This window comes from Haliotis rubra, unplaced genomic scaffold, assembly GCF_003918875.1.
Source record: "Haliotis rubra isolate DU_JTF1 unplaced genomic scaffold, ASM391887v1 Scf1555, whole genome shotgun sequence".
Classification (NCBI taxonomy): domain Eukaryota; kingdom Metazoa; phylum Mollusca; class Gastropoda; order Lepetellida; family Haliotidae; genus Haliotis; species Haliotis rubra.
Window position 1 is genome coordinate 136,568 of NW_025765509.1, and position 15,382 is coordinate 151,949.

Below are 15,382 nucleotides of genomic sequence, written 5' to 3' on the forward strand. Positions count from 1 at the left end.
GGACCAATGCATAATGTCTTTTCAAAAAAATAAGATCAAATAACTTGAGAAAACTATGGTGTAGTTTACTATCAATAGGCACAAACATGCCTGATTTCATCTTCCTATATTTTCAGACTCTGCACTGAACATTGAAAGAAAAGAAGGTAAAATACAAATTCCAAATGAATATACTAGGGAGTAACCAAGTTTCTTTGAGAAGAAATATCTACCTTCAAAATCTAAACACTGAGTACTGTATATCTTCAGATGTATGGAGAAACTGTTGTGTATACATGTTGATAAGCTCAGAATATCTATTGGAACATTTAGGGATGATGGGGAGAAAACCAGTCCTACTTCAAGCAAAGTTTAGCAAGTAGGGCTAGATAACATTCATACCTCTACATTTTCCAGTTTCCCAACAACAATTTCAATTGATGTCTTGGATTGTTCAACATTTTTTCCTGAAATATGAAAACATATTCTGTTTACAATATATGTAGCTCTTACAAATCCAGCAGTTTAAAATGCTAGCCATTTCAGAGCTAAAGAGTAAGAAATAATGACACACTTGTGCTCACTAATGTTCACTGACATAAATATTTTAATGAAATAAAGTGGAATGGATTTGGAAAAGTTTAAGTAAACAATAATTGGAACATGATCAACAATAAAAATAATTCTGAGAATACTACCTCTAACACTTGATTGCCTTTTTTCCTGAAACTTGTTTCTGAATCCACAGATTCAGCTTGAGCAAGTCCATGATTTTGTGTTGATTTTTTTCCTAGCGGTCCTTCAAGTGCTATCTGCAGGGGTTAACCCCCCTAATGGAAACTCTGGGAAACCTCATACTTTCTTCTTGGGGAAGGTACTCTGAGATTTCTGGCATAGGATGGGTTGGCCTTTACCTCAAGTGTTAGAGGTAGTATTCCAAGAATTATTATCATAGTTGATAATGTTCCAAAATCCTTATGAATACATTTCTCAATAATTTGATTGCTGAATCCCAGATAGGCAATGCCTAGAGTACCCTCCCTCTAGGTGCAATAGGAAGACATCCATAAAACTCACAAATCTAAATGTCTACTACTAACACAAACTGACGTCACTGACTATGACGTCACTTCCGGTTTATAATGATTCAAATCTGAGGACCTGCATCCAATTTTAATATAAGTCCATTTGAGGCATTAGACTCACTAAATGCAGTAAGAAATGTTTTCAACCATAGTTAAATAATTAACTCACCCTCAGTCAACTTCTTTAAATGGCAGTATTTAGAAGTTGGAAAGTAACTTACGGACAAACTTTATGGATGAACAACTTCTCTATTCAGGTGAGGGGACGTTTTGATACAGATTCTTGTATCGTTGTCAAGCAAGTATGAGTTGCTCAAGTAGTTGTTAAATTAATGTGTAACGTCATAGTCTGTGAATCTCTATTGGGCAAATAATCTCTATCCCCTCCCTCCTTCTTTGTCCCAGATGACACATGAAGGTCCGGATTAGAATATTGATCTTCAGTAACCCAATGCTTGTCGTAAGATGCGACTAACGGGATTGGGTGGCCAGGCTCGCTGACTTGGTTGACACATGTCATCGGTTCCCAATTGCGCAGGTCGATGCTCATGCTGTTGATCACTGGATTGTCTGGTCCACACTCGATTATTTATAGACCGCTGCCATATAGCTGGAATATTGCTGAGTGCGGCATAAAACTATACTCACTCACTCACTTTAACCCAGATCTCCTGCCAAAGTGCAAGTTCGCTTTATAGTTTTGTTAATCCAGGCTGCCAGTGTGAAATGTCTTTCTCTTACTGATCTTGAACCATGCCCGGTAGGTCATGATCAAAACTAATGGCATGAGGTCCGATCGATGACTTTAGATTCTCTGAGAAGAACTCCTGCAGTGCTCTCATTGCCACTCTAGACGGATCATTAAAAAATGAGTGTACGTCCAAGGCATGCAGTTCTGAAATCCTTGAAGACATTAGCCAATACCATTAGGAAATCAGGCTTCCATGGAAGAAGTGACATGGATGGGGCTTTTCTTCCCAGAGGTTCAAAAGGAGGACACAATAATCCTGATAATACCACTGATAAATAATATTTTGTAGTTATTTATTGTCTTAGGATATCCTCTAGTTCAAAAGATAGTGACATACATTAAGAACCAGATCCTTTCCAATATGAATTGTTTGCATAGAGATGCTGAAAATGCCAAAGCTAAGTCTTCTGCGGTGCCATGCAAAAGATCTAGATCTTTCCTAAGATATAGTAGAAAGTCTGCAATAATCAGAACTATTTTGGAGTTATTGGCCGTTCCAGATCTGACTCTTCACTGCAGCTCCACTTTAAGTCATTTAAGGCAGCAATGGTTAATACAGAAGCAGGAAGAGGAGATCTGGAACCTATGAGCATGTCGTCCATGCTGCTGCCACTAGTTACAGTGTCATTTGATGATTCCTCATCTTGGACTAGGATTGGTGGGATTAGCATTGTGGGTGGAAATGTGTATCCAATCATGACTTCCTAAGAAGTCATAAGGGTATCCACTGCATAAGCTTAAGGATCTGGAACTGGGCTGATATAACTTGTTGACTGGTTGTTGAGCAACATTGCAAACAGAACTATGTGAAGTTGCTTCTACTTGATCGCTAAAGGCATCCATTTCGTAGATCCAGGTGAGATAGAATGTCTGTGCAGAACTTCCAGTGGATGTGTCTGGCCATGATGTTGTAATCCTTTATATTGTAGAGTTCCTTTGGAAACGCCATGGAGAGTGTATTTCCCAGAACCTATGGATGTAAGCTACTACCAAGTGCTGAATAGTTATGAGAACTGCCCTCATCTTCCGAATGTTGATGTGGACTGGAGAATCTAATACCCACAGACCCAGCAGACTATTTCATCAAAATCAAAATTCCTTAATGGATAGATGTTAGGTTATTTTCACTTCGAAATCCCTTGTCAGGGGAAGTCTATTTGGCTGGTCCTTTACCTGAAGGGAAGAATGGCCAAAAGGTCTGGATGCTATAGTGAAATAATCCCTCATTCAAATCCTTGATGATATTAGACTGAAAAGATGACTGAGATTACTTGTGCTTTGCTCTGCTGTTGAAGAGAGGAGCCTCTGGCAGCTGAATTCCACATAAGGTCCTCAAGATCAGGTTGAGCAGCATTGAATCCAGAAGTAGGACAAGTTAACATATCTTCAAATGTGTGTCTGGCAGATGTGGTCTGAGGATTCCATTCCTGTTCCTCTGCATCATCTATAAAATGCTCTGTATAACTGTGAGCAGATTGTGTATACATAGTCATATCTTGAGATGTAGGGCTTGTGGTATCTCTGTCCCTACAACCATGCTCATATGCTGTGTACAGCAGGATAAGCCAACATGGTCCATGATTTCTACTTGATGTCCACACCTTGCCCCTCAGGGTATACATTAGCAGCAGCGGGTGTAGTCCATGTCTTCGTCCGTAGCCTGGCTCTTTTATGAGGTGGGGGAAGATAACTGACGTAGCTCCGACCTCTAGGTAGCGCTGACGTTTTACCTCCAATGAAGTGTCATACTTCAAGCTATCTTAAAAAGAGTTAGAAGCATCAGGCTTCTTCAGTAACAAACTTTGGTTTAACTGACAGTTGGCTCATTGGATGGGACATGCGAGGATCAGATATCACCAAGTCTGAGTGATTATCTGTGATCATCTTGGCACCTGTAGGCAACTTGACTGGGTTCCTGGAGTGCATTTATTATGCATCTTTCTTGCTTCATTTTTTTAACGACAAGAGCATACTTCTTGAAAGCTGATGCAGATTAGGGCTGATAATATTCACAAAGGGAGACAAAAGAGCAAGAAGTGTCAACACACTCCCAGCAATCTCTATAAGGATAGTGAGGTGACTTTACTTTCCCCAATGGCTGATAAACTTTTAGTACCCGACAGGGAGGATGAAATGTATTTTTGAGCCTTTAGATTTTCCCATCCAAACAAATATCAGAAAACAAGCATGTGTGCCACAAGAAAAATCATTAGCAGTGTATGAAATAAGGCCCGTCCGACTGCTCGAGACGGTCTAGATTTCTGACAGACGGTCTAAATTTACAGCTAGAAAGCCCGATGGTCTGGTAAATTTTTCAGGTGTGCCATACATCTCAGTCAATTCACCATATATGGTCTGGCTAAATCCATTTGGGGCTTGAAACATTTTGAAGTTACTGGCCCTGATGTTTGGCTGGACTTTTGGCTTACTTATACACTGTTATTAGGCTTGACGACACCTGCTCTTCTGTTTGGAGAGATAACTCCTGTGGATAGCACTTGAAGGAACTCTATGAATATGTGATTCTATGAATAGTGACAACACAAAACCATGGACTTTAAATTTTTTAGAAATACAGAACCTGTAGATTCATGAATAAATTTAGTGGAAATTGTCAATCAAGGGTTAGAGCAATGTATCCGTAAAATTTCCCATCTTGTCTATTTAAACAGGTATCATGAGCCATTTTAACTTTATCAAATCAGATGAAAAACTGACCTCACCTATATCAACCAATGTTGATTTGTTATCCATCATGTTGTCCAATGAAGTGTTATACTTCAAGCTGTCTTAAAAAAGACGCCCCAAAGATCAGAACATAAAGTTGTAGGCAATAATGACAAAAGCCCAACAATCTCTCTGAGAATTTAGTGTAACACATTATGGGACAAGTAAAATGTACTACCCATCAAAAGTTTAGACTCACTTAAAGAGCTCACTATATGTTATGTATTTATATATGGTTACATCGACGATGAATTTCTCCACTAACTTAGGGGAACCAAGTGCAAAAACCTTATGCAGATGAATTGCACGAGGATTATGCGTCAAATTGCTGAAAAGCATGTGCAAATATCGTGCATGTGAACAGCTGTGTTCTGGTTTGAAGTTTTGTTAAGAATTTGCCAATTTTCACTGATTTTCATCATTTACAAAGTCATGAGAATAATCTTTTCAACATTACGAAAGAATTTTACAATACATCAGTTCACGTGTAAAAGTACCTTTAAACAGTATGGACTGTTTTGCAAAATCTTGTATAGAACAGTTGACTGAAGTAAGTGCCTACATTTAGACTAGTGAGTCTAAACATTTGATGGGTAGTATACATGGCCAGCGCGCCTAAGAACTGTTGTGTGTCAACCATGTATCAGAGTTTTGTTGATAAAACACTTGCAAAAGAAAGATGTTGACAAGTTGGTTTCAGTACATCGGTCATAAATGATGTGAAATAGTTGATTATTGGGTAGTCAGAACTAGTACTTCCGCAACAGAGATATCCTTCAGGTAAACAATCCCAGCAGATGCTGCCAGTTTTGGACTTATGTCCTTACTGAGAGCCATCTGAATAATTGATTGCATGTTCAGTTATATGACTACTGGATTCATTAGGAGGACATTACTGATATTGAACAGGCCTTTCAACTCAAGGCTTCTTACTGGTTCATTGTGTGAGATCATTCCATGTGATCTCTCGACACCTGAAGGTATAGGTCAGTGGAAGATGCTGATATATGCAGGGCTCGATTTAAAAGATGTTAACCTACTTGCACCAGGTGTAACCCAGATAAAAACCTAGTTGCACCAGCCAAATTCCAGGTGCACTGCTTCTATTGCAATATGTAATGAAAGAAATACGCTATTGAATTATTTAGATTATTTAGTCAGAAGTTTACCCACTCACAAATTGAGTTGCACCTGGTGCAAGTTAGACTAACAACTACGTTGCACTTTGTAATATTGGGTTGCACCAGTGCAAGTAACAAAGCACTAAATCGAGCCCTGATATGTCAAGAGGATACATAGTCTTTGATCCAGGAAAATGGTAATAACCATATATCATAGCTCACATCAGATGAAGGTGTTGTCTCTGATACATGTTTGAGTCTGACTCAGAAATGTTGGGACACCTGGGAACTGCATGGTGAACATGTGAGCTGGTCCCCAGGTGGAAACCAGTCCTAAAGTAGGTTAGTACAGCACAGATCCTTAGCTAGGTACCAATCCCTCGAAGAACATTGATTTGCAACAAATCCTTGGGTCCATGATTTAGCACAGTCCTGGGACACTAACATCAAATCTGTCTTTCTGGGCAAAAAGAACCGCACCTGTCCTGGACAGGGAACGTCACTCACATCATGATTGTCACAAAATGGCAAGATGTTGAGGTAAACACTTGTCCTCGATAACAGAAGATGAGCTATGCTAGATATACCAGTAAATGAAAAAATCTTAGTACCCATGTATTGAGAAATGGTAAGAGGGATCAATTACAGATAACTCAGATGTAAGAGCAAACAAGCATGCCAGATGCAGAAGAGGCATGTTTCCATATTATATTATTGGAGAGAAAAGGGAAATAGGAATATGTTGTGTTCGGAGGAAGAAATATATTTACCTTTTCCTGGAAATTTCTTCTTTGATTTCTTGACCTGACCTGACAGACTGATTTGTTTGGATTCAGGGCATGCTCTTTTAAGGGTTTTCACAACTTCTGAAGACATTGTTTCATCAGCTAGTAGTTGTACATCGATGCAATTTACACATTCTTCAAAGGCATCCTGAGACCCATGAATGATAGCCTTCACACCTACTGCAAACAATCCTTTCTGGTTTAACGTTTCAACGACAAATACACAAGCACTGTTCCTTGGAGTCTGGCTTCTCCTTGCTTCTTGTGTGATGATGTGCTGGACTGTCTTCCTCACTGATTCTTTTTCTTTATCTTTACCCTCTTTCAGGGTTACTGGCACGAAAAAGAATACAACTCTCTTGGTTTTTAACCAGCTCAAGCCATAATTGTCACATTGAATCATTAGTGACTGATCTTTTGTCTGATTTAAGCTCTGAATTCTCTTCTTCAAGGATTCATCTGCAAACAAATATGTTATTGAGGCCTTTGATACATTATTTGAAACAGTCAAATTATACAAGTTTTCAAAGGCAAAAATTATTACTTCACAAATTCAAGTTTCTGCTTGACTGTGATATTCTAAAAACAATTTAGCTAAATGGTTTTGTAGCTTTCTTAAGTGTTTTATGAATGCTTTCATCATTAGATAATAACAATTTTTAAAGAGTAAACAATTATTCCTTTAATAAAACAGCAAATATATATATACAGCACTCTGTCTAATTCGGACTAGCTTGGGACCGACTAAAAAGTCTGAACTAGACAGCAGTCCGAGGTACACAGATTTTAATGGAGTTATCTCCCTTTGACGAGCATACGACTGGGCATGAAACACATATTGCATGAATGAGATTTTAATGGAGTTATCTCCCTTTGACGAGCATACGACTGGGCATGAAACACATATTGCATGAATGTGTATAAAGACGAAACACTTACTGACAAAGTACAAATTTGTGTTAATCGCATCAAAGGTAAATAAGCGTTCACCGCTAGACCATGCGATCTTGGCCCAGCGGACTTCCTGCTTAGTAAATAAGACAACATACACAAACCAATCAACAGATTGTTTATTCAAGGTTTATTGGCCAAGCAGACTTCCTGCTCAGTCCGGATTATATAACAATGGTTTTACGTGTAACTTCCTTTTCGGAATGACACTTTAGTCCGAAATGCAAAATAATGAGAGTCCCAGATACAAAACTTTTTCATTATGACAACAAAGAAGGATTACGTCGGGACCGTGAGTTCAGTCCTGTTTATACAGCAATCCGAGAAAGACAGAGTCCAAGTTTGACAGAGTGCACTGTATAGACAATGCATTTTTAAAAATGGTCAAATGCAACATATTGTTTTATTTGGGATTACAAGTTCTCCGTGAAGTATAGATTTAAGTACCTTTTGGGGGGTTGGATACATTCCAAGACTTCATTCAATATTGTTTACAATTATTTGGGGAAAATTAGGTGTGGAGTGATTGCCATTTCACACTACCTCCAGTTAATGACAGCAAGCACGATCTATCAGTTTACTGCTCTACTGATGTAGCAAATGAACTTTACGAAATGGATACATATATCATTCATGCAATAGTCTGTTTCTTTAATAATTATATTTGTTACAGTGTAACTATTATATGTTAACATATTGGGTTTTTTTCCGAAATGAAAAAGCCGAGCTGCATGAAGCTTCAGTGATATACTAAATTGTTACTCTTCTGACTGCTATCATTTTAAATATCATATGTGAAATGAATAACTAACATATGTTTTAATATGATACTTTAAAACATTATTCCCACTAAAATTACATCAGATAACAGATTCAGACATCACAAAGGGAAGTGATGTAACCATGGTCACATGTACATGCATGATAGAAAAAGTGCATGACATTTATAAACTTTGAAGATTTAAAGTTTAAGAATTTGCAAGGAACGATTATATGAACATTCAGTCAAAATTTGAAAACAAAATGTCCAGTGATTTCTGAGTAAATGAAATTGGCATGAAGGCTCTTTTTCTTTTACAAAATGCATTACTGTGGAAACTAAGTTTCTGAAGTGAAAACGTTTACATCATTGTGTCTAGGGTGTGTAAATTTGAAACATAATTCATATTGCCTAAAATAAGCACTCATGATATTCTGCTGAAACTGATTCCAATGGACATAAAAGGCCAAATAGTAATAAAATGTGAAGTGAATGGATCACTGAAAAACAAGGTGTTCACCTTTGTGAAAATATAAAAATGGCCTCATGGGTGAAGAACCATCATGTAAATATTAACCAAACTAACTTTATCCCTAAATATCAGAAGGTTCACTGTCTTATTCTCTTTTGCAAAGATAAACTCTTTTTGGAAAACAGGTTGACAGATACAGCCTTATGAGTTCAAGTGAACTGAAAACAGATTGAAGATCTGTTTGAAATCTTACCTTTTTTCAGAGATGAAAATGCTGATGGGACCTCCCCTCCAACAACAGGCACAGCTAGAATATCAGCATACAGATTATCCATACTGCCCTGGATGACAGTGATCATACATTTACCCTTTGAGAGCCACTGAGACAGTCTGATACAGTCACTTGTTTGTTCCAGGTGCAACTCAGCAAGATAGTCTTTAATTGCCACCTCAGAGGCTTCATTTTCACATGTTTCATGCTCTTCAATTGTTACTACACATTCAGAATTTTTCTGTATGTCTTTTATCAGTTCTTGTCCTTCATCAGTCTGGAATTTTTCAATATCATCAGACAAGGGGAATTCTTCAATATGTAGCTTTCCTATGAACTCTTCAATTATTGCCCTAGCTTCAATGGCCTGTTCCTTTTGGCCCATAATTTGAAGACCTTGCTCAGAACAGTACTCTGTTCTAACATCTTTAGGTATTTCTGGGAATACCTCTGGAAATGTCTTGATATGACCCCATTTTTTGCTTGATAGAGGTAGAAGGAGTGTTGTATTAGAATAGGTCTTAATGAGTTCATGAAGTTCAGCAAAAACAACATCCTGGACATCATCCGTACAAATTATGTTCAAGCACTGCTTCTGATCATCAACTCTGATCAGAAGTTTACCATGATGTAGTGACTCTTGAACATCTAACATGTGTTTTATCTCAGAAAGGGGCACATTTTCAACAACAGGTTCACCTGACAGGTCAACTTTCTTCTCTTTTAAGCAGCCAGATACATATTTTATGCATGTATCAAGTAAGGTATATTTTACACCATAGACCTTTAGAGATTTTCTTTTTCTGTTGATATCAAACTGAAATGATTCCACTTTCTCATCAATATAATTGATCACCTCAGGCTTCTGTATGAATTCAAACTGTATCTCTGTCAGTTCCAGTTCTTTGTTTGGCAGCTTCTTCGCAACATTCCCCTCACGCTTTTTCCAATGGAGCACCTGTTCTACCTTTTTCTTTACCAACGTCAAGTAGTCACCAGCTGCCACAACGTGTAGTTTTCCATTCTCTTCATATAATCTAAACTTGCCCTTTAAGACAGGTTCATTATAAGACAATTCGTCTTCCAGCTGTTGAACACTTATCATTTTGCCATCCCCTTTCATCAATTCTTGTACTGGTTCCCACTTTAAATGGCAGCTTGTATACTGTTCCGGTTGCAGTGAACAGTTTCTCTTTCTCTCTGTTGCAGGTAGATTACCCAAATCATCCTGTAATTGCATTGTTTGTGTGTATTGCTCCTCAAGCTTTTTGACTTCACAATTGACATCATTTCTGCAAGACTTTTCAGCTACAATGATTAAACAACCACTGTGAGCTCTGTGAGCTGTTGCCTTTCTTGACAGATATAAATCAGTTTTGGTCCAGTTCCTGACAATGAACTTCTGTTTCTCATCTTCCGGGATGGTTACCAGAAAGTATTTGTCAGTAGCTTCCTCCAGGATTTGATGAATGGTTTTGCACTGAGACAGGAAACAGATATTACTCACTCTGCACACTCCCATATATGTTAATACAATATTGTCTTGACAGATTTCTTTCATGTTATAGTTAAATGATTTCAGTTTTGACTCTATATTTCCACATCGTTTCAAATGAAACCAAACAGAAAGCCCAATGTCTTCAATTCTATCTTCATAGAGGGAGCCATCACTTCCCTTTGCATGGATAGTGATTTTACAAGCATCATCTTGTACTGTTTCCTCACTACCTGAAAAGACAAAACATACCTATGAAACATTTCCAGCAAAACTTCTAAAATGAAAAGTTTAGAATTATCAACATATGTATAAACCTAAAGGGGTATTAAGACTGACCGTGTTTACTATTGTACACCACTGCCAAAATCACCCCTCTTAGGTGCATGGAGGATGCAAACTACAGTAGAACATGGATATAGCAAAAACGGATATAGCGTACACACGGATATAGCGAACAAACTTAAAAGTCCCATCAATAGTCCTTTATAATATTAAAATTATACGCAAATAACGAACTCATCAGTAGCAAATTAACGGCTATAGCGAACTGATTTACTACCCCCAAGACCCAATTAATGACGTGATTAGCGAACTCATTCAGTGTCAGCTCAGCCACTTAGCAGTATACATCAACCTTGTTGGCGGCGAATCAACATTGTTTGATGGTCATTAATTAATTAACAAACAAACATGTCGCGTTTAAAAGCTTGACTGGTATACAGGTCTTCGTTCACTCTCTATCACTTTTGACACCAATCTTCAGATAATTGAGGCTGTAGATTCAGGTGTAAAATCTAAGACAAACTTCGCTTACGACTTTGGAATTCCAAAATCCACTCTCAGTTCCATTATTGAGAATCGCCAATCTATTCTTTCAAAATCTGTGTCTACTGATTTTGGCCCCGCCTGCCTGCAAAAAGTTAAGAGCTGCCAATCACCAAGATGTAGAAGATGCTGTCTACAAATGGTTTCAAGGGGCTAGAAGTGAGAACATTCCCTTAAATGGTCCCATGTTGCAGATTGTTAAACATGTTCTAGCTAATGTCTGTGAATGATAAATTCAGAATTTTAATGTTATGTCAATGTACATGTACAAGAATAAAGATTTGTAGCCTCAGCATATGCATGTCTCTACATCTCTACAATCCAAGATGGCAGTCAAATGTGAATAACGAACAACGGACATAGCGAACTAAATTTCTTGGTCCCTTGGAGTTCGTTATATCCGTGTTCTACTGTTCATTTATGTTCATTAGTTCAACACCTGTACCCATTTCTGGTGTCCCCTCGCCATGATGTTGCTGGAATATTGCTAAAAGCGGCATAAAGCCAAACTCAGTCAGTCAGTCAACACCTGTGTACAACTACTGACCAATATGTGTGCAGTGTAGGGATGGGTTTCTGTTGTATTTGGCAAACAGATGACATGAATAGTCGATAAAACATGCAATGTCAAGTGAATCTGCAGCAGACCTGTGTACACAAGACCATAAACACAAGGTTCACCCTTTCTTCATTACTGTTAGGCTGCCAGAATAAATGTGTACATTTTCCCACTATATTCCACTCTAGCCATTTTTAACTGCTGACAGTAGAGCAAAAGTGAATTTATGTAAGAGTGCATTGCTACGAGTCAACAAGATTGTTACAGATTGGTCAATGTTTGCAATAAATCAAGAGTTTGTGAAATGCAGAAATTTTCATATCACCTTGGGGCTCTCTCATTCCCAGCGAATACAAACATTTCCAATGATCAAAGTCAAACTTTTCAAGTGAGTGAGTTTAGTTTTACGCCGCACTCAGCAATATTCCAGCTATATGGTGGCAGTCTGTAAATAATCAAGTCTGCGTAATCGGGAACCGATGACATGTGTCAAGTCAGCGAGTCTGACCATCCGATCCCGTTAGTCCTCTCAAGCATAGTTGCCTTTTGTGGCAAGCATGGGTTGCTGAAGACCTATTCTACCCTGGATCTTCACGGGTCTCAAACTTTTCAAGACAACATAAAATTATTGAACATTCCTAAACACCACATGGCCCCTGGTTAGTACATGTTCCATGTTTGGATGAAAAATATTAAATAGGTTTTCAGTTCTTCTCTCAAAAAAAATAATAAATCTTTCCATGCAAATCTAGAAAAGTAAGAGAGTGTTGAGAGCTGTATGTTTTGATAATTTTGTTAGAGCTTGGAATTAATCATTGATCATGTGGATTGATGAATGAACTGATGCATGCAACTGCTCTGAAAGAAACAACCAAAGACTTTGCAAAGTCATAGATCTGCAATATAGAACAAGTTTTATGGATAACAACTTCTTTATTTCGTGAGTGTGACGTTTCGATACAGATTCTTGTACCGTTGTCAAGCAAGAGTGATACATGAAGTGTAGGAGGTGTGTATATATACTGTATATAACAATGAAACAACATAATAGACAAAGGAAACAACATAATTGCCATGATTGGCTAAGCAGTAAGCTGAAGAAGCCAGTGAGTACACAAAGGATAGTGAATGGAAGCCAGAGATGTAGTTACAACGAGATGTTTATACAATAGATGCGATGTTTATACAATAGATTGGGCTTGGTGGAGGAGTGGATCATAGGCTGATGGAATGAAGTATCCTTGGTCACGGTTGATGGTGGGCTTGTGGCGTTTGATGTGAATGGCTTCTGTGAGCTTGCGTTTAGTGAAGTCCGTTTGGTTGTTGGCGAGAATGGTGATGTCGGACCACTCTATTTGATGATTGGGGTTAGCTTTGATGTGGTCAGAGATAGCTGACTTGGTGTCGGAATTAGCAACAGAGGTGCGATGTTCTTTGACTCGGGTGTTGATGGTTCAGGATGTTTCACCTATGTAGCATTGTCCACAATCACAGTTTATTTTGTAAATAACACATTTCGGGTTGTTGTTGTTGACGGTGGGTTGTTTTCTTCCGTTGGCATGGAGGAGGTTGTTGAGGCTGGAGGACGCTGAGAAGGTTGTGTCTATGCCTGCCTTTTGTTTCAGGAGTCGGCTGATTTGGTGTGATGGTTTACCAATGTAGGGAATGGATATCTTGATTGGGGCTGATTCTGGTTTAGATCTTTTGGCAGGAGGTGAAAGCGTTGCTTCGATGGTTCTGTTGACTATTTCAGGTGGGTAGTGGTTGCGTTCTACAAAGACTTTCCTCAGGTGTTCAATTTCTTCCTGTAGGTTTGTTGAGCAGATGTTTTTGGCTCTTCTGGTCAATGTAGAGATGACGCCGGTCTTGACTTTAGGGGGGTGGTTGGAGCTGTAGTGGATGTATTGATCCGTATGAGTCAGCTATCTCTGACCACATCAAAGCTAACCCCAATCATCAAATAGAGTGGTCCGACATCACCATTCTCGCCAACAACCAAACGGTCTTCACTAAACGCAAGCTCACAGAAGCCATTCACATCAAACGCCACAAGCCCACCATCAACCGTGACCAAGGATACTTCATTCCATCAGCCTATGATCCACTCCTCCACCAAGCCCAATCTATTGTATAAACATCGCATCTATTGTATAAACATCTCGTTGTAACTACATCTCTGGCTTCCATTCACTATCCTTTGTGTACTCACTGGCTCCTTCAGCTTACTGCTTAGCCAATCATGGCAATTATGTTGTTTCCTTTGTCTATTATGTTGTTTCATTGTTATATAGTATATATACACACCTCCTACACTTCATGTATCACTCTTGCTTGACAACGGTACAAGAATCTGTATAGAAACGTCGCACTCACGAAATAAAGAAGTTGTTATCCATAAAACTTGTTCTATATTGTACGTCTCAACTTCTAAAATGCCACTCAAACAAGTCATAGATCTGATGTGGGTAGAACGAATAATATTGTGCATCCCTCTGGGTGCAGTGTATTTTATTCTGCGGCCATTCTATTCATTTGTGTGTCACATAAACCCTAAGAATGCCCAATATCTGTAATTAGCAAAGGCTATGACAGGTTTTATTTTATATATCTTCCTAGGTTTTGTTCAGAAATACTGCCATAGTGTGCTCCAGAAACAAAATGATTATGGACATACTGATGGAGGGACAATATGTTATATTTTTCTTATTATAGGATATTTATATAGCGCATATATCCATGCACCTAGTATATGCTCAATATATGCTGAGGGATAAAAATGAATATGAAGATGGATGGACAGACAGACAAGCTGATAACCAAATCCCTCCAAATCAAACTTCAACATGACCAGAAATGGTGAGCTATTCAGCACAATTGGAACACTGAGATCACTGTTAAAGTGTTCAGTTTTTCATTCTTGTTTATCCATGTAGCTACATCAGGGAAAACAAGAAGACAAAGTCATCAATATCCCCCGCAACGGCAAAATAATCTCTATGAATTTGTCTACCAGTTATGATAATGTCAAATGTTTTGGAGTGTATACAGAAATGTGGAAGGAGAGTATTGAAAGGTTTTTAAGATCTGCTCCAGAAAGGAGCACCACCACCAAATTCAGTTGAAGCCTAACTTATTGCCACGGCAATGCCACAAGATGACATCCTCATAGTTACAGTTCCCATGGAAACCACAAAAAATAAAATTCATATCTGGGGCTAACGCTCAAAAGGCACATCTAGGGATGATGCTTGATATGTGTACCAAGTTTGATGAAGCTAGCATGTATAGTTTAGGAGATCTGCTCCAGACAAGATGACATCCTCAAAGCCACAGGCTAAGTCACAATTCCATGGAAACCACAAAAAATAAAATTCATATCTGAGTCTAAACCCCAAAAGTCACATCTATGGATCATGCGTGACATATGTACCACGTTTGAAAAAGCTAGCATGTATAGTTTGGGAGATCTGCTCCGGACAAGATGACTTCCTCATAGTCACGGCGTAAGTCATGTTTCCATGAAAACAGCAATCAATAAAATTCATATCTGGGTCTTACCCTCAAAAGGCACATCTAGGGATGATGCCTGATATGTGTA

General features: G+C 38.5%; 1 protein-coding gene across 1 annotated transcript in view; it reads right to left on the reverse strand.

Moving 5' to 3' along the window:
- LOC124270884 overlaps positions 1 to 10,628 on the reverse strand; it is a 31,061-nt gene extending 20,433 nt beyond the window's left edge. Inside the window, exons 1-3 of the mRNA XM_046705946.1 lie at positions 8,885 to 10,628; positions 6,434 to 6,907; positions 382 to 446 (exon numbers count right to left, since the gene is read on the reverse strand). Coding sequence (XP_046561902.1) covers positions 382 to 446; positions 6,434 to 6,907; positions 8,885 to 10,463 — 2,118 coding nt within the window. The 5' untranslated portion in view covers positions 10,464 to 10,628. The remainder of the gene's footprint in view (positions 1 to 381; positions 447 to 6,433; positions 6,908 to 8,884) is intronic.
- Positions 10,629 to 15,382: the final 4,754 nt, after the last annotated feature.